The 20,329-nt window shown below is 36.3% G+C and overlaps 1 protein-coding gene across 1 annotated transcript in view; it reads right to left on the bottom strand.

Annotated features, from left to right (window-relative positions):
• The window catches only part of Rnf212b (ring finger protein 212B), a 29,108-nt gene extending 9,729 nt beyond the window's left edge, over positions 1–19,379 (bottom strand). Inside the window, exons 1-10 of the mRNA XM_027920111.2 lie at positions 19,280–19,379; positions 18,394–18,446; positions 17,594–17,668; positions 6,280–6,395; positions 5,867–5,927; positions 5,121–5,149; positions 3,648–3,694; positions 3,405–3,447; positions 3,194–3,254; positions 2,782–2,830 (exon numbers count right to left, since the gene is read on the bottom strand). Of these exons, the coding sequence (XP_027775912.1) occupies positions 2,782–2,830; positions 3,194–3,254; positions 3,405–3,447; positions 3,648–3,694; positions 5,121–5,149; positions 5,867–5,927; positions 6,280–6,395; positions 17,594–17,668; positions 18,394–18,446; positions 19,280–19,379 (634 nt within the window). The remainder of the gene's footprint in view (positions 1–2,781; positions 2,831–3,193; positions 3,255–3,404; positions 3,448–3,647; positions 3,695–5,120; positions 5,150–5,866; positions 5,928–6,279; positions 6,396–17,593; positions 17,669–18,393; positions 18,447–19,279) is intronic.
• Between the last annotated feature and the right edge of the window lie 950 nt (positions 19,380–20,329).

Raw genomic sequence — 20,329 nt, 5'->3', positions numbered from 1 at the left:
AAAAAAGTAAAAACTGACATAATTGGGGCTGGGTACAGTGGTACACGGTTATAATCCCAGTGTCTCAGGAGGCTGAGGCAGGAAGCAAATTCAAAGCCAATCTCAACAACAGCAAGGCACTAAGCAACTCAGCGAGACCCTGCCTCTAAAATAAATAAATATAAAATTTAAATAATTTTATATTTATATAAATATAAATAAATAAATAAAATATAAAAATAGGGCTAGGGATGTGGCTCTGTGGTAAAGTGCCCCTGAGTTCCCAGGTATGTGCCCCCCAACACATGATAAAAAAAAAACCCTGACATAATTGAAGAAAAAATTAGACAAGTCCATAGTAATAGTTGAAGACTTCAATACCCTACTTAAAAAAAAAAATAGAATAACTAGACAGAAGATCCAGCAAGAAACAGAAGCATGCCAACTGAACACCACTATATACCAACTAAACCTACTAAAATTTATAGAATATTTTATCCAAGGGCAGAAAATAAATTCTTTCTAAGTGCATATAAAACGTTTTCCAAGACAGATAACGTTAAGCCATAAATTTTTAAAAAATCAATGTGTCCCCAATCACAAAGCAATGGAATTCAAAATAAATAATGAAAACATTTGGAAAATTCACAAAATGTGGATTTTTTTTTAATATTTATTTTTTAGTTGTAGGTGGACACAATACCTTTATTTTTTTAGTTTTTTTATGTGGTGCTGAGCATCGAACCCAGGGCCTCATGAATGCTAAGCAAGCACTCTTCCTCTAAGCCACAACCCCAGCCCAATATGTGGATATTAACACACCACTAAATAGTCAATGGGTCAAAGAAAAAAAAAATCACAAGGACATTAGGAAATACATTTTTTTCTTTTGAGGGTTACTGAAAATTGAACCCAGGGGTATTCCCCTGAGCTACATCCTCAGCTCTCTCTCTCTCTTTCTTTATTTACTGGCACCTGGACTTAAATTCAGGAGCACTTAACCACTGAACCACATCTCCAGCCCTTTTTAATTTTATTTTGAGACCGAGTCTCACTAAATTGCTGAAGCTGGCTTTGAACTTGCAATTCTCCTGCCTCAGCCTCCTGAGACACTGGGATTACAGATGTGTGCCACCATGCCCACCTAGCCCTTTTCTTTTTTGAGACAGGGGCTTGCTAAATTGCCTGGGCTGGCCTCAAACTTGCAATCCTCCTGCCTCAGTCTTCCAAGTTGCTGGAATTACAGGAACAGCCCTCTGTGCCCAGCTTAGAAAACAATTCAAGATGAATAAAAACAAAAACACAATAAACCAACCTTATAGGATGCAATGAAAGCAGTACTAAAGTGAAATTTATGACTGTAGATATCTATATCATAAATGTCTAATATCAATCAATAATTTAACCTTCTACCTTAAGAAAATAGAAAAAGAACAAACTAAACCCAAAATAACCAGAAGAAATAAGATTAAATCACAAATACATGAAATACAGAATAGAAAACAATATAGAACACCAAAAGTTGGTTCTTTGAAATGGCTGACCAAGACAAAAGAAAAGATTCCAGTTACCAAAACCAGGAATGAAAGAGGAAACAATACTACCAACCTGACTTAAATAAATTGGCTAGACCATCTACATTTTTCAAAGGGGTGAATGTTGAAGAACTGGAGGAAAAATCTCTGAATTTTTCAAATGAAAAGGATTTGGAGCAGGGTGTGGTAGTGCAGCCTGTAATCCCAGCAGCTCCAGAGGCTGAGGCAGGAGAATCGTGAGTTCTAAGCCTGCCTCAGCAATTTAGTGAGGTTCTGAGGAATTCGGGCAAGACCCTGCCTCTAAATAAAATGTTAAAAAGGCTGGGGATATGGCTCACTGGTTAAGAGCCCCTGAGTTCAATCCCTGGTACAAAAAAAAAAGGACTCAGAAATTTCAAATTTGTTTTTTGTGAAAGAAAAAGAAAATCCTCTCTGATACGTTTCTCTTGGGACTGGCTGATGCCCTTGAAAACAGTAACAACAATTATAGTTTTTTTCTTATATATATTTTTTTAGTTGTAGTTGGACACAATGCCTTTATTAAATTATTTATTTTTATGTGGTGCTGATGATTGAACCCAGTGCCTCGCATGTGCTAGGTGAGTGCTCCACCACTAAGTCATAACCTCAGCCCCAACAACTATAGTTTTAAGAGGACAAAAATAAGAAATTAGGTGAAGAAATAAAAATATTCCTTCATTGAAATACATTTATGTTTAATACACAGTGCAAAAGCCAGACATCCTTCAGTCTAACAATTTACATTGTCCTTTTAGACCTAATTTGTACTGCCATCTTGTGGCAGTTTTTAAAATTCAAGTTAATTATTTTACTCAGAAGTAATCTTGAATTTCCTGAGCAGAAATTTTCAATGGCTTTCTGTTACTCAACTTTATTTTCCCATTATCAGTTTGAGAATAAAAATATCATTGTTGGGGGCTGGGGATGTGGCTCAAGCAGTAGCGCGCTCGCCTGGCATGCGTGCGGCCCGGGTTCGATCCACCGCACCACATACAAACAAAGATGTTGTGTCCGCCAATAACTAAAAAATAAATATTAAAAAATTCTCTCTCTCTCTCTCCCCCCCCTCTCTCTTTAAAAAAAAATATCATTGTTTTCAAACATGTAATATATGTCTTGAGATCTGGAGTAATTGTTTAGGGAAAAAAACAGTGAAATGATACTTTGTACAGAAAACCAGAAATCTGTTGATTTCTACACAGAATATGTTGACTTTTGACACCTTCTCCCCCTCCCCCTGTCTCACCAGCGTAAGAGTCTCTGGGAGTGCTCCTTCCCTGCCGTCCTCTGCCTCCCTAGTGGACAAATAATAAACATTAATAATACTTCCTGTTTCTTTGCAACTACACATTCAAGCATATATTGTTCTCCCAGAGTAGTCACACTAGTTCAAGAAAGATCCATACTTTACTACTTCTAAAATTAACATGATAGACACTGCTAATTTCATCCTTGAACACTTCTATTATTTCTATCCCTATCGATTCAGTGTCAGCTTCTAATATCAGGTCTCCATTGCCAAACAAACAAAAAAGGTCTGCAGGGCATCAAATAGTTTCTGCCAAAGCCAGGATAAGTTTCAGAATCCTGACTTAAATTGTTGCTTTCATTAAGCTTTAGAAATGAAATTTTGAAAAGAGAAAGTGAATATTACTTACTTGGCCCGCGCTACCAAAGCCAGCCACTCTATAAGGGAGAGACTCCACAGAGGAGGACCGACTATATAAGATGAGACAAAAAATTTGGTATTGAACTTTGACATGGACCCAAAGTCTCTTAAGTCCCAATCTGAGCCACATCTAGATATTTACTTCATCTTCCAACTTTTGCCAACAGTTTTTCATGTTGCAGTAAAGGTCTTATACTCACCTGACCACTTGGCTGCTATGCTGGAAACTGAGTCGTGGAGTAACTGAAAGAGAATAACATGCAGGATAAAAAGCTGTCATCACTAGTGCACGCTGCCTTGGTTACCTGGTTGTATGATGTTTTTCATGTCATACATAATATTAGGAAAATCACATTATGTTCTCTGAGAGAAAACCATTTTCCATATGAGAAAATATATTTATTCATCTCACACAGATATGTGGTCAAAAATATATTGTCTACCTGACTGTGATGGAGAAGTAATGCCCACTGGTCGAGGTGTGGTCAGCCTGCAAGCAAAAAGAGGTAGCTCTAATCTCACTAAGCATAAGTGTCATTTTAGAGGATCAATCGGATCATTGTTTATAGAAACAGTAACTTCCTCTCTGAATAGATTGTTTATCTTATGTATTAGAATTATCACTCCAAAATATGGAAGCAAAGCTTCCATGAGATCCCTTTATTCCCCAACTCCTAAGCAAGAACTTCTCCACTCCCCTATTCTCCATAGTAGAAGTTCTTCTGAAGTACTTGTTTTCTTCCTTTCCAGAGTGCCTCATCAAATACTGTCAACCTTACATCCTCCAACCCATCAAATCCATCTATCCAACAAGTATTTTTTATGTCGATATATATCCTAGAACTCAAAATTACAAAATAACTTGAATAAGATTCCTCTCTTTGAGAGACTCACAGGCTAATGAGAGATACTTTGTTAAAAAAAAAAAAAATCAGGGGCGTAGCTGGGGTTGTGGCTCAGCGGTAGAGTGCTTGCCTAGCACGTGTGAGGCCCTGGGTTCGATCTTCAGCACCACATAAAAATAAATTAATAAAAAATAGGTATTATGTCCAACTACTACAAAAAATATAATATTAAAAAAATCAGGGGCTAAGGCTATAACTCAGTGATAGAATACTTGCCTAGCATGCACAAGACTCTGAATTTGATTCTCAGGATAAAAAAAAGAATAAAAATAATGGGTGTATTGAAAGTACAAAAGAAAAAACACTAGGCAGTAACTTATGTGAGTGAAGGGTGTCATGTCTTTTTCATCCACCGATTCAGGGTTGGTATTCAAAATATTTAACAGTTGGTAGGACACCCATGTCACCAACTAAAAAGGACTAGTGCTGTAGACCCACCTAATATAGTACTTTAGAAAGAGTAGGCAGTGAATCAATATTTATTGAATGAATGAACACAACATCTAACTTCACCTAATGCAGTCTTTGCAGAGGATATTATGTGAGTTGAATTTTGAAGGATGAGTAGTGTGACTATCTTATGATAGTCAAGGGTATTACAATCAAGATTTCACTTTAACTAAACAAATTTCACTTCAGCACTTTTCAGTGAATAATTCTTTCTCAGAGAAATACGAGAGAAATTCAAGCACTTTTCAGTGAATAATTCTTTCTCAGAGAAATACGAGAGAAATTCATCAATCATTTTCTTTATCTTGAAGCCCACACAGCCAGGAGTCAAGAAAGAAGAGGCTCAAAGCTTCCTATCACAAGGAAATGATAAACATTTAAGGAATGGGAATTTAATTACCTTGATTTTTACCATTACACATTGTATAACTGTATTAAATTATCACACCCCATAAATTGTTTTACAATGGGTACAATTGTTATGTCAATTAAAATATTTTTTAGAAAAAAAAAAGTTTTCGAGATGGGGGGCGGGGCTAGTATAGTGGCTCATAAACTAACCTGTTTCCTTGGTACCGACTTGGAGATTCCTGTGGGTTAAAAAATGGGAAAAAGGAAGCTGAAGATCAAAGGTCCTAATCAATGTATCTCAGTCTTACTTGTTAGATAACTCAGATGCAATGTCTCTTAATTATGGCTGCTAAGGTTTCCTACTAGCTAGGAGAAAAAACAGGAGCAATGTTTCCTTAGGAAATTATTAGCTTTGATGAAATACAATGTTAGTTTTTCTTTATAAAAGCACACTGGGAATCCTAGAGACCAAAATATGTAGTGAAATATGGAGAGTTTCTAGGGACTGAAAGGAACATAAAATGACGACAATTTGCTAGATCAGTTATAGGAATGAGATCAACAAAATTATATAAATACATAGAATAGTTTTAGGAAAAAAAGAAATGTCTAGGGAGGGTTTGGGAGAAGAAGGGTCCTGAGGTGTCTTGGGCTTCTTCAAGTGACAATCTGAGCTGCAACAGATGTCTCTTTCATTTATAAGAAAGCTTCCTAATTGGTACGTCACAACTCATTAATCTTCAATGGGTTACAAGTGTACTAATATTAATACTTACATCCCTCTAAGGTCTCTGTAGCCTTTTCCTTTATTTCAGTGTGCTTGACACACAATATCAGTTTCCATGTGTGTCATCATATGAAAAAAGTTAGAATGCCCTATTTTATTATAGCCAGCTATATAGATAGATGCAAAAGCAGGAGAGAAAATAATAGAAAAGAAACTCTATTTCATTCACCTTTAGTAGGGCTAGAAATTTCTTCAGTTCTCCATTCTCCTTTCTTAAGGTTGACAGCTCTCTAGGCGAACAATGGAAATAATCAGCTCCAGGTCAGTTGGAGAAAAAGTCTTAATAACACCATCATCATCAACAACATCATCATCATCTAGTTAATGCTTACTAAGAGATACTTGAAGATAAACATGGCAAAGCTTTGATGGTGAAATAATCAAGTAGGCAAAAATAAGCAGTCACTTGATACAATTTCAGGGGAGTTACCACAGAATTCCATTTCTTCTCCATATATCCAATTATGTACCTGAATATACATTGGGCAATTTTCAGTCTTTGCAACCACAAGAAAATAAGGATGACAGTTTCTCTGAAAAAAAAAAAAAAAAAGCTATGTGGACATATGACTTGTCACTTACTTGTCCTGGCTGGCCACCGTTTGCTGTGCTTCCTGTAAGGATGCTTCTAACTTTGTAATTCTATGCTTATAAAAGGCGATGAGGAGATCTGTTTGTTTCTTCTGGAAACTCCACACCTATTAGGGAAAAACAGGTCTTTGACATCACTCCCATAACTTTCTTCCCCCCACTTCTGGCAAGAGAAGAAAATCCATCAATTCATACTTTATTATTGCTCTCCCCCCCACCCCGCCCTGGGATATCTGGTTTAATTCAAGACTCATCCAAACTAGAGAGTTCAGCACTAGAGAAAGCTGAAAGTTTTTATTTTCAGGACACTGGCTTTCTAATAATGAGAATATGGCCCTTTAAAAATATAATCATTCATCCTGAGCAAAAACTGTTTTTCAAGCTCAGAATCGGTTCTACCTTGCCTACAACGATGAGCTTGAACACTGGTAACCAATTTATATTCCCTAAGACACTTACACGGAGTCACTTGTGGGCTATTTATGCTGCTTCAGTAAAGGGTGAAGAGGCACCCAGGAAGTATCTATTCCTGAATCTTATTTCTGGGCATGAACATATAATTTTATTTTTTGTGTCACTTTAGCATTTGTTATACAATGTACCCATTGTGAGATTGCTGAATCAGATCTAAAGTTAATATTTAGAATGTGTTTTGGCTTTGTCAGGCTCTACTTTTGAGTACACAGCAGTAATTATGTCTCATCTGTTTCCTCCCTGCTCAGACTATAAACTTTTTGTCAAGGGTCCTTCCCTAGATCTTAGTACTCATCCCATAAACTTTTTTTTTTTTCATTTAATTTGCAATTTGATCTTGCCATGTCCCTACAGAATTATATTTATATAATCTCTAACTTAATCTTTCTTTCAGACTTAAATTAGTTATAGATAGATAAAAACTTATTGTGCACTACTTTATTTTTATTTATTTTTTTGTACTGGGGATTGCATCCAGGGGAGCTCAACCACTGAGCTACATTCCCACATCCGCAGCCCTTTTTATTTTTTGAGACAGTGTTTCTAAGTTGCTGAGGCTGACCTCAAACTTGTGATTCTCCTGCCTCAGCCTCCTGAGTTGCTGGGAATACAAGCATATGCCATCATGCCTGGTTCCAATTTTTAATTCAATTAGGAATGGAGAAGCTCTGTTCAATTAGTGACCAGATTTTCTTCCAATGGTAATGTGGTAATTATTTATATATTAGGGAAAAAAACCACATGATTTCAAAAGTCTTTTAAAAAAACATAAAGCTGGACATGTAGCACACACCTGGAATTGCAGCAACTTGGCAGGCTGAGGCAAGAGGATTGCAAGTTCAAGGCCAGCCTCAGCAATTTAGCCAGGCCTTGTCCCAAAATAAAAAATAAAAGGGGCTGAGGATGGAGCTGAGCAATAAAGTACCCTTGGGTTCAATCCTCAATACCACAAAACAAACAAACAAACAAAAAAACCCATAAAGTAGAACAGGGGTTAGCAAACTACTGACTGATGAATGCTTTGAACTGTGATAGAGATTGCATGGTTTAGGAAGCCTAAAATATTTACTAGCTTGCTGTTGTCTGAATGTTTGTGTCCCTCAAGATTCATAATTTAAAACCTAACCCCTGATATAACAGTGTGGGGTCTTTGGCCTATGATTAGTTCCACAGAGCAGAGCACTCTGAAATGGGATTAGTGCCTTAGAAAAGGGTTGAGGGATCCTGTTTGCCCCTTTTGCTCCTTGAGAATGCAGCAAGAAGGAGCCATCTTAGCAGAAAGTAGTGAGCCCTAACAATACATTGAATCTGTCGGGCCTTGATCTTGGACTGACCAAGATCTGTGAATGATACGTTTCTGTTGTTTATAAATTACCCAGTCTAAGGTATTTTATTCAGTCATACAAATAGCCTAAAATGGCCAGTGAAATTACATAATGGTATAGCCACTTGAAAGAATTGTTGGCAGCTCCTCAAAAAGTTAAACATAACAGCACAAACAGCTCTGTACTTGAGCAAGAGATTCATAAAAATATTAAACATTTAGAATGTTCCACTTGAAACAAATTCAATTACAGATCAAAATTTCAAAATGAAAAAGGTCTGTCTCAATTGGGGGACTAGATATATTCACAGATGGTTGGTTCTGGCCTGAAAGATGGGAAGGACTACATCTATTTCTGTAAAGAGATTTGTTCTTCTTTGATAAAAAGTCAACCATATTAAATGTTAGTAATATTCCACATCATGTACAACCACAAGAATGGGATCTTAATTAGAATAAGTTATACAACAATGTATGTATAATATGTCAAAATACACTTTACTGTAATGTATATCTAAAAGAACATATAAAAACAAACAAACAAATGTTGGTGATGAGGAAGAATGACTCACATGGTAAAAGAATCCTGTTTTTACCTGTATATCGGAAGCCACTCTGGACAGGAGCTATGTACACACCTTTAAGTCATGAGTAAAGGGGTGCTGAACAGTTATTGCACCCTGCAATGCACTGGATTTTTACCCCCCCCAATCTCAGATAATGAGTTGTGTTTCCAGGAGTGGGTGTCACCTGTTGGCGTTGAGTTATACTCACTTGTTCCTTTGTAATCCTACCCCTTTGCCCTTTTGGGGATAGAATGTTCCATGGAACCTCCCCTTGTGTATCCCCTGTGTAAAAATAAAGAATTCCAGTGGCTCTCTCTCTTTCCACGGACCTCTAAGGTCACAGAACCATCTCCAGATTTTTAAAAAGTACTTCTGTGTGTTGGCGTACTTTCTCCACCATTTTCTTAAGTTATTAGAATAATCAGATTTTGTGAAGCCAGCATAGGTCACCAGCTCGAACAGATGGTAATAACTATATTTTCCACTATATATATTTCATTATTTAAACCACATCTATCTATTTCACTCCATAAGTGAAACTATCAGAGTAGTCCCAATTAATAAATAAAAATATATCCTTGTATGTTTAAATTTTAAATAAGTCAAAGATGTATTTTTAGTGACTTGGATTCAGTTGATATCTTCAGGTACTTGGTAATATGTGTACTATGCTCACAGAATAAAAGATTCTGGAGACTGGGGTTGTAGGTCAGCAGTAGAGCGCTCGCCTAGCGCGTGCGAGACCCTGGGTTTGATCCTCTGCACCATATAAAAATAAATAAAGGTATTGTGTCCAACTACAACTAAAAAGTAAAATATTAAAAAAAAAGATTCAATAGCTGCAATTATTTTTCCATGCTATGGCTATCAGCGCCTATTCAATTATTGTTACATCAGATTTACATTAATATTTTTAGGGTGATGCAAAGTAATTTAACTTTAAAATTGTCCAATGAGCTGAGACAAACGGTATTTTTTTGTTTATTTCACTGACTTGTGAATTTTTAAATCTTATCAATAAAACATATGTTAAGTTACGGGAAAAAAAAAGTTAAGTATAAGCTGGGTACAGTGGTACATGCCTATAGTCCCAATATTTCAGAGGCTGAGACAGGAGGATCACTTGAACCAGGGAATTCAAGATAGCCTGGGCAACACAGCCAGACCTCATCTCAAAAAATAAACCAAAAGGGTAGGGATGTAACTCAATGGTAATGTGCTTGCATAGCATGAGTGAGGCCCTGGGTTCGATCCCTAGCATCATACATATACACACACAAAAAAAATGTTAAACGTACAGTTATCATTTGACCCAGTGATTTCACTACTATGTATCTACCAAAGAGAAATGAAAATATGCCAGGGATAGTTGCACACACCTATAATCCCTGCAACTTAGGAGTCTGAGACAGGAGGATCACAAGTTTAAAGTCTTAAAACAAAAAAATAAAGGACTGGGGATGTAGCTCAGAGATAAAGGGTCCCTGGGTTCAATCTCTAGTACAAAAAAAGGAGGTGAGGCTGGGATTATGGCTCAGTGGAAGAGCACTTGCTTAGCATGTGTGAGGCACTAGATTCGATTCTCAGTACTACATATAAATAAAGGTCCATCAAGGTCTAAAAAAATATTTGAGAGAGAAAGAAATGAAAATATACACTCATACAAAAGCTTTTAATGTTCCACAGAAACACTATTCACAGGAAAAAGTAGAAGCTACTCAAATATCGAACAGAAGGTAATAACTATATTATTATATTATTACCCATGGATGGATAAATAACATGCATACCAATCTATATAGTGGAATATTATTTGGCCATAAAAAGGAATAAAATATTAATGAGGCTGTGACATTATGAATAACATGCTTGGTTAATGCAGTCAGACACAAGAACACACAAGGTAAGTTGTTTTTTTTTTTAAGTACTGGGGATCAAACCCAGGACACCTTGCACCTGCTAGGCAACTACTCTACCTGTGAGCCTTATCCCCAGCCCATATAATTCCACATTTATGAAATGTCCTGAATAGTCAAATCTATAGGAATAGAAAGTAAATTGTCTGGGGTTGCAGAGGATGGGAAAGATTTGGGAAGTACCTGTTAATGAGTTTAGGATTTCTTTTGCGGTGATGAAAATGTTTCTAAAATTAGGTAGTAGTGATTGTACAATTCCATGAATTTATTGAAAACCACCAAATTGCATAATTTAAAAGGGCAAGTAAAAATATCTCAATAAAGCTGTTATTTAAAAAGTAGATGTATTTTATAATTCCCTTTGAAATTTATTTATTTTTTTTTTCTTTTGGAAAGCTTTATTGAACACTGAAAATATTTTTTATTTATTTTTTTTTCTTTTTCTTTTTTTTTTTTTTATTGTTGGTTGTTCAAAACATTACATAGTTCTTGATATATCATCTTTGAAATTTATTTTAATATAAAGATTTCTTTTACTTATATGGTCTGTATTGTCCTGTGGGTTTATGATCTTTTATAACCTTCTATGAATTTTCCACATTACTTTTGAAACAAACAAAGTACTTGATAGTTTTCAGAATGCTTTCATCTCATTAGATAATTACCAGAGGTAGGATGAGGCTAGCACCTTATTCAATGATAGAACTTGTCTGGCCTACATGAGGCCCTGTGTTCAATCCCCAGCACCAAAAAGAAAGAAAGAAAAGGATGAATATTCTTATTTTACAATACATGTGAGGGAGTATGACTGGGTCAAAGAAATGAAATTACAAGCCAGAAGGCAGATTTGATCTTGAGATTCCACCTCCATGAATTTTCCCAGTATTACCACTTTACCATATTTCTTAAACATTTAAAAGTACAACTTAATAGGTAAGATTGTTCTATTCATTCTTTCAAAAACTCTTTATTAAAATCCTTCTGTTTCCTCACACTCCATTAGGAGTTGATATATAAGATGAATAAGAATAATAATGCCCATAGCCGGGAGCAGTGGTGCATGCCTGTAATCCCAGCAACTCTGGAGGCTAAGGCAGGAGGATGATGGAGAGTTCAAAGCCAGCCTCAGCAACTTGGCAAGGCCCTATGCTAATCAGTGAGACCCTGTCTCTAAATAAAATACAAAAAAGGGCTCAGTGGTTAAGTGCCCCCTGGGTTCAACTCCCAGTACCAAAATAAATAATAAAATAATAATAATGTCCATGCCCTCAATGGAAAAAGTGAAAATTATAGTACAACATAGTGTTACATACTATGTATATTTATCCATGTACATTTGAGGATAAGAACATTCCAGACAGATGGAACAACATGTACAAAGGCCAAGAAGCAACAGATAAAACTATATATATTAATAATTGAGAAACTAGGCGTGCACCAGGAGACGGAAGCAGGAGGATCACCTGAGCCCAGGATTTCCAGGCCAGCAACAATGATAGCCCATCTCAATAAAATAAAATAGAGTAGATTGTCTTTGTTTTAGTTGGGTGTGGAAGGCTGAGGATAAGACAGGATACTCAAAGAGATAAGCAAGAAACAAAGCATCAAAACATGAGACTTAACAAGATAAGCAGCTCTGACTTTCTAGGACTTGTTAAGAGGGTTAACTTTATTTTCAAAGCAAGGTTGTATTGAATGCTTTTAAATAGGAAAATAGGGCTAGGGGTATAGCTTAGTGGTAGAGCACTTGCCTAGCACAGGCGAGGCCCAGAGTTTAATCCCCAGCCCTGCAAGAAAGAAAGAAGGAAGAAAGAAAATTATCATACTTACAACAATTCTGGCTTCAGAATTGATAAATGATAGGAAAAGGGAAGGAATGGAGGCCAAAAGATCTGTTAGGAAGCTACTATAGTCATCTAGATGGGAAATTTTGGTAGCATGAACTAGAATTTGGACATGAAGTGGATAGACCTGAGATATTTTAGAGAGAGAAAAAACATGATTTAGTAATAAACTGGACATGTGAAGAAAAAAGGAAAGCAAGAGTGACTCCCAGGTTTTTCGTTTGGTTATTAATATAGATGGTGACTATCATTCACCATGATAGAGAAAGAGTACTTTATTTTCCTGTATGTATGGGCGGTTGGTAAGACAGGGTGGAAGAATGACAAGTTCAATATGGGAAATGTTGAGTTAGTGGAGACCTCAAATCAGCAAAAATATATGCTTCTGAAGTTCAAGAGTAACACAATTCAGCTGGGTGCAGTGGTGCATACCTATAACTCCAGCAACGCAGAAGGATTCCAAGTTCAAGACCAGCCTCAGCAACTTAGCAAGACCCTATCTCAAAACAAAATTTTAAAAAGGCTGGGGACTTGGACATTGTAGCACACCCTCAGCAACTTAGAGACCCTGTCTCAAAATAAAAATTTAAAAAGCCTGGAGATTTGGCTCAGTGGTTTAATCCAGTGATTCAAACTCAGTGGCTCTGTGTTCAATCCCCAGTATCTCTTTCTCACCCATGTAAGCATGTAAACACACACACACATACACATACCAAAGAGAATTCATTTATTCAGCAAAGATTTACTGAGTGCTGCCTATGAATATTGTGGAAGATGAATAATAATGAACAAAACAAAATTGGTCTTGGACTCTATGGATCTTGCAGTCTATAAAGCTCATAATTAACAACAATAAAAATAAAAATTATTTAAGTATTATTATGACAACAAAAAGTTTTCTGAGCTGGACGTGGTAGCGCACGCCTGTAATCCCAGTGGTTCAAGAGGCTGAGACAGGAGGCTCCCAAATTCAAAGCCAGCCTCAGCAACAGCAAAGCACTAAGTAACTCAATAAGACACTTTCTATAAATAAACTACAAAACAGGGCTGGGGCTGGGGCTCAGTGGTCAAGTTCAATTCCCGGTACCCCCCACCAAAAAAAAAAAAAAAAGAATTTTTTGATAAGAGAATAATGGGCAGACCTAATTTAGATATAATGATCAGGGAAGATTCCTCTGAGTTCATAGTCAGGCTAAGATCTTTACTGGAGATAATTGAAAGTCATCCACATGCTAATGATAACTGAACCATGGGAGTGGATGAAATTATCCATGGAGGGGATAAAAAATTAAGGCAAATAACTAGGATAGAACTCTTGAAGAAATATAGATAAGAGATGAACAGAGAAAAGAGAATCCGAAAAGGAAACAGGATATGTTGATTATAGTGGCAAAGAATATTTCAAGGTGAAGAGAGTACACTTCAAATGCTACTGGGGATCAAATATAAGAACAAACAGTATAATTCACTAGATTTGATAATGATGATGTTATTGGTTCTCTTAGCAAGAGATTCAGTCAGACAAAAGTCAAACTGCAAAGGGTTGTGGAGAGATTTAGGAGATAAAGAAAGAGACTAAATGTAGACAAATACCCATCAATGCACTACAAATTAGTGTTCCTTCTCAAGACTTTGTTTAGTGCTCTTGTGATGGAACACCAACGATTATCTTCACATTGCCAAAACCAGTCAACTATCTCAGTCTAGTTCTTATGCCCTGAGTTCTGGAATCTGCTTTCCTGACTTCTCCACCTGCATTGCTAACAAGCATCTATCTAAAACCTATTATGTACAAGATTATCTTTTCCCCTCAAAGTAATCTTTTCTATTTGGTAAATGGTGTACACATTCCACTCAGCTATTCAATACAAAACCCCAAGATATATTCCTTGGTTTCCTCTCTTTTTCTCATTGCCCACATCCAAATCAACAGCAATTTCTAAGCCAGGCATGGTGGTGTACACCTGTAATCCCAGCGGTTTAGGAGGCTGAGACAGGAGGATCATTGAGTTCAAACCCAGCCTCAGCAATGGCAAGGAACTAAGCAACTTGAAACCCTGTCTCTAAATAAAATACAAAAATAGGGCTGGGGATGTGGCTCAGTGGTCAAATGCCCCCAAGTTCAATTCTTGGTACAAAAAACAAAACAAAAACAAAAAAACAGCAATTTCTAATAGTTCTTGCTAGGAAAAATATCTCAGAATTAACCACCCCTCTCCATTTCTGTTGTCACTTTAGCTAAGCAGTTTTGCTAGATTTCCCCTTGGCATTCTAACTAATCTTCTTGCTTCTATTCTTAACCTCTTTATAGTCCATTCTCCACTCAGCAGCCAGATTCTCTTTTAAAATTATATATCAGATAATCATTTCTTTATATAAAACCCTTCAATGGTATCCTACTGCATTTAGAGGAACTAAACTCCTTACTTTGGTCTACAAGTACCTCTTTCTCTGACTTTACCTTAAATAACTTCCCTCCTAACCATCCTTAAAGTGAGAACGTTCATTCATTTGCAAACATTTCTTAAGAATCTAATTTATGTTAAATACCTAATTAGACATTGGGTGTTACAAAAATGTCTGCCTTTGAAAAGTGTATAGTTCAGTGAGTAAATCAGACACATGAACAAATAAAATAAATCACTCTTTCAGAATTAAGTATTTTGCAGTTAAAGGCAAAGTGGGATGTAAATACAAAGGATAAAACACAATTTCTGCCCACAGAAATCATGGAAAGCTTTTGCCGAAGAATAAACAATTACTGTCACGAATTTGAAAGATGATTACTTATGGGTAAAGAGGCAGTCTATGATCTAGCAATAGAAGAAAGCTAACAAATACATACAGAGCTCTCAAATACCTTCAAAAACTTATCTAGAAGTAAGTAAAGAATGCAAAACAGGCAGCTTGATTAACTATTGTGCAGACTATGGAAGAAAAAGGCTCTTGTTAAGTCATTACAGAGACTGGGAATACAAATGCATATTCAGAGATACTTCTATTCATTCATTTAACAACAGTATTTTGAGTGTACACTATACATCAGGAACTAGTCAATAAAAACAATAAACAAAACCAACCAAATCTGTCTTCATGGAGCTTATATTCCAGTGTAGACTTCAGACAATACACAGATACATAATATAATTACAGAGATAAGAGCTATAATGAGAAATAAAGCAGGTTAAGGAATAGGAAATGTTGAGGCTAGCTGGGTATGGTGGTACACACCTGTAATCTGTGAGATTCAGGAGGCTGAGGTAGGGGGATCACAAATTTGAAGCCAGCCTCAGCAACTTTGTGAGACTCTCAGCGACTTAGTAAGATTCTGTCTCAAAAGAAAAAAATAAAAAGGTCTGGGGATATGGCTAAGTTGTACAGCACCTCTGTACCAAAAAAAAATTTTAAAAGAGGAAGAGCATTGGGCTACTTTAAGATATTGGAGTCTGTAAAGGTCTGACTGAAAAACAAAGTTTTGAGCAGATATCTAAATGAAGCAATCTAGGTATAACATGGGATCAGTTATTCAACTTCCCAGATTAGGAAAACGTTTTTAGACTTTGCTGACTTCACCAAACTGGTCCTTCACTGAAGTGATGATTAACTGACCCTTTCTATTTATTTTATCTTGATTATTTGACCATGTGTGATTGGTTCTCTGATTAGACAGGTTAAGATTCAGACTACATACGATTTCTCTACTGATCATTAACTAACCCTGAGTTTAGTTATTAACCAAAGGTCTGCTCTTTCTCTTGTTCATGTGACCTATTTTACATTTATCCTTGAGTCTCAGCTGCATTTTATCTCCTCATAATGTTAAACATAGTATCAAATATGATGGCTTACCTAAGCAACTAAAGACAAGACACAAAGTTTTAATTCTCCTCATTCTATCTCCAGAGGGATACTAAAGAAAAATGATGTCTACTATATTCAGTAAGAAAATAACCAAGGATCACCTTCATGTTTAGAAGAGAGGTATTCTTATAAGAAGGGGCTGTAGCTTATGTAGCTCAATGGTAAGGCACTTGCCTGGCCCATACAATGCTCTGGATTCCATCCTTAGAACCACAACAAAGAAAGAAAAAAAAAAAAAGAGTGCAGAGAAGAAACAGTGATAGAGTCTCAAGAAATATGCCAAGATAGGAATACTACAAGATTACAAAATAATCTCAGTGGATAACTAGAATAGAAAGGAAAAGCCAAAGTGTTTTATAACATGGCTGTAGCTCAGTGGCAGAGCGCTTGCCTAAGCATGTATGAGGCACTGGGTTCACTCCTCAGCACTACATAAAAATAAAATAAAGACATTCTGTCCATCTACCACTATAAATAAATAAATAAATAAAAATGGCAATTTCTGTCAAATGATTGTTCTGCCTTTTCCTTACCTTCTTCTACATTCCTATTGCTACTAACAAAGTCAAAGGTTTTCCAACAATGGGGTATCAGGAAAGGAGAAAAAATTTCTAAAATGCAGGCAACTAGTTATAAACTCCAAGTGAAAAGTTAAATATTATTAGAAAGGTTATTGAAAAATTAAAATCAAGAACAAGGCATACCTTCATAAACTTAGGTATATAAGCAAAAGGTTGAGAAATAAAACCAAGTCCATTATTTATAAGACAAAGCCCTTTTTTTTTTTTTTTGGTATTAGGATTTGAACCCAGGGGTGCTCAACCACTGAGCTACATCCCTAGCCCTTTTTTGTATTTAGAGACAGGGTCTCACTGCGTTGCTTAGGGTCTTGATAACTTGCTGAGGCTGGCTTTGAACTCACAATCCTCCTGCCTCAGCGCCGGAGTCACTGGGATTACAGGTGTGCTCCACCATGCCCGGCCAAGCCTATATATTTAAAGCAATTCTTAGAAGATGCATCTATCTGCAGAGAAAGATGATAAAACTCCCTAGGATATCTTTTAGTCTTAGGACCTACTTAGTAGAACTAGGAAAAACAAAGCAAGATTTAATTATATAGTGATTTTTATAGCCTTTCACAGATTCTGGGTCAGTTAAAAAGTTAACTGGTTGAGATCTATATCATCAAGGAAGACAACAAAGAGAGCAATTTCCTCCATTGTGTTCAAATGCAGTGTAAAGAGAACCTCTGATAAAAGAATAAGATGCAATTAGAATTTGCCTGGAAAATCATATTTTATTAACTTTAATTTTTCATACCTGAGAGATATGACTAAAATACTGCAAAGCTGTCTCCACAGGGCTTTTGAAGAACATCTTCTCCTGAGGTTTTAGCTATGAAGAAAATAAAACACACAATGACAATATCCACAATGGAATGAAATATTTCTTTTATATTTTTACTATTGCTCTGTGTAAGTTTTTTTTTTCCTTTCTTTTCTTTTTTTCCCTAATCATCGTAATTTATACATACTTCCTACAGGTCAGGATTAGGGTATGATGGTGAAGCCAGATTTAAAATTAGGTAGTCAGTGTAGTTAGGTAAATCAGGCCTAATATCGAGTGAAATCTAAAATGGAGGACATGTTGAGAATGAATTTCCGGAAAAGCTGAGCAACTCTCGGAATGTTAATGAAGCCCAGGAAACAGCCCCCAACAGATTTGAAGACAGCCCATCCCAAAGAAATGTTAATGAGCCCAGGAAACAGCCCCCAACAGATTTGGAGATAGCCCATCCCAAAGAAATGTTAATGAACAGCAAACTTGACTCGGAAATGCCCAGATTACTTCTTCAGCTCACCTGTGTCCCAAACCTTCCCACCTACATTCCATCACCAAAAACTATAAAAAGGAGAACACATTCGCCCTTCAACGGATTCCACCTCTTGGGTCCCCTTCTTCCTCCGGGAGAAGTCTTTCTGCTGTCCTTTAATAAACTTCTAATTTTCCACTCTGACCTTGCCTCGGCGTGCTTCTCTGGTGTTATTCTTCAACATTGGGGAAGCAAGGACTCGGTCAACAGCGGTAACAATGGTTTGTGGCAAAGGAAAAAAACTTACATTATCAGAAAGAGCCAGATGTTTGCAAGGAGTTCCACAAACAGCACATTTTTCTGGGAGAAAAAGAGAAAAATGTTTGGTCTCATTGGCATGAGGGAAGATTTTCCTAGAGTACATGGTAACAGTCAAGTAGGCTAGCAAAAAAACAAAGGGGTTCTCAATTTAGAATACCATAATACTATAAAAGGGCCTCAACCTAAGCTCAGTTCTCTAAATCAGTATTTCCAAACTAATATGCCTAAGAATAAGTAAGACTTTCACAGAGTACCTCTACTCATCTCCTCTTTTTTTTTAAATTCCTAGTTTTTTTGTGTGTGAGACAGCAGAGACAATTCTAAATACCCCCAAAGGAATACCAAAGTATTGGTAAGAGCACCAGAGTACCAATGATTTAATTTTAAGTTACTCTTTTATCCTATCTACCAACAGCAGGCACACAGTGAGTACGGCCTGAAATGCCCTAGTTACTCCTATTCTGTTGTGACTTTGCTAATATTCCTAGGTCTTGCTTTGAAGTTCTCCTTTTATTCACCAATCTGAAAGGAACAAAAATTAAATTTCTAATCTTTCCCTGTATAGTGAAATTTTAGTAATGGTGCTGGTTATCAATTAAGATAAATTCTATGTCAGGAGAAATCACATGGATTATGCTTCACAGAGACAAACTACTCCAACAGGAGTTGCTATTACCATATAGCAAACCAGTTTGTTACATTAGCAGATAACTTACAAAGCTCATGAGATAAACAGAGAAAAATCTTCTCCAGAGGCTAACCTAATCTGACTGTTCTTTCCTTGGGAAATAAATGTTTTTCCCACTTTGCTCTCCATATTGTTCCCGTTGTGAATATTTTTGCCTGAATCTGAAAACAGTAAAGTTACTTACCCAGACTCACACACTTTTTACAGAAAATATGGCCACAGCTGGTAACAAAGAAATGGGCCCCATCTTTTCGAAAACATTGGTTGCAGTGAAACCAATCCATTCTGGAGCAGATAAAGAAAAAAGAATAAAATGGGGCCTAATATAACTATTTGTTTAAAAACCTATGTAACACTGTTTGCTGAGTTTCTGATTGCTTATTGGGATGCTCATCATTGTCGGCATTCCAACTGACTGTAAAGAAGTATATATACTTATAAAATGAGAAAAAGCAGACTGAAAATTATGTTATACATATACATACATCACATATATATATATATATATATATATATATTTAATATATTTTTAAAATAGGAAAACTGTGGTGAGATTATTTGTGTGTGTTTTGCCTTTCCAAGTTTTCTGGATTAATTTACATAATTAGAAATTAATTTGTATAATTAGAAAAAACAATCTTAAAAAATGAAAAACCAGAGGCTGGGGTTATAGCTTAGTGGCAGAGCGCTTGCCTAGCATGAGTAAGGCACTGGGTTCAATCTTCAGCACCACATAAAAATAAATAAAATAAAGGGCAGTGTCCATCTAAAACTAAAAGAAATATTTAAAAAAAAAAAAAAGAAGAAGAAGAAGAAAAGAAAAACCAGCCAGGCATGGTGGCACATGCCTGTAATCTCAGTGGCTCAGGAGTCTGAGGCAGGAGGATCACAAGTTCAAAGCCAGCCCCAGCAACTTCATGAGGCCCTGAGCAACTTAGCAAGACCCTGTTTCAAAATAAAATATAAAAAAGGTCTGGGGATGTGGCTCAGTGGTTAATCCCTGGGTTCAATCCCTGTTACAATAGAAAAAAGAAAAGAAAAGCATCTATTTCTTTCTTCACTGTTTCCTGTGATTCGGAAAAAGTAAAGCCAAGAGGAGGTAGTGGACCAGTTGTAGATCACATAGGACATATTTTATGTAAGGGGGACAGAGTTGATGAATGATAATATGATCTCATTTTCCTTCTGCTCTACAGAAACTCAGAATCATAGATCTGGATGGGCCTTGAAAATC

Source organism: Marmota flaviventris, chromosome 2, assembly GCF_047511675.1.
Source record: "Marmota flaviventris isolate mMarFla1 chromosome 2, mMarFla1.hap1, whole genome shotgun sequence".
Taxonomy (NCBI): domain Eukaryota; kingdom Metazoa; phylum Chordata; class Mammalia; order Rodentia; family Sciuridae; genus Marmota; species Marmota flaviventris.
This window is presented reverse-complemented; position numbering and strand designations above follow the sequence as displayed.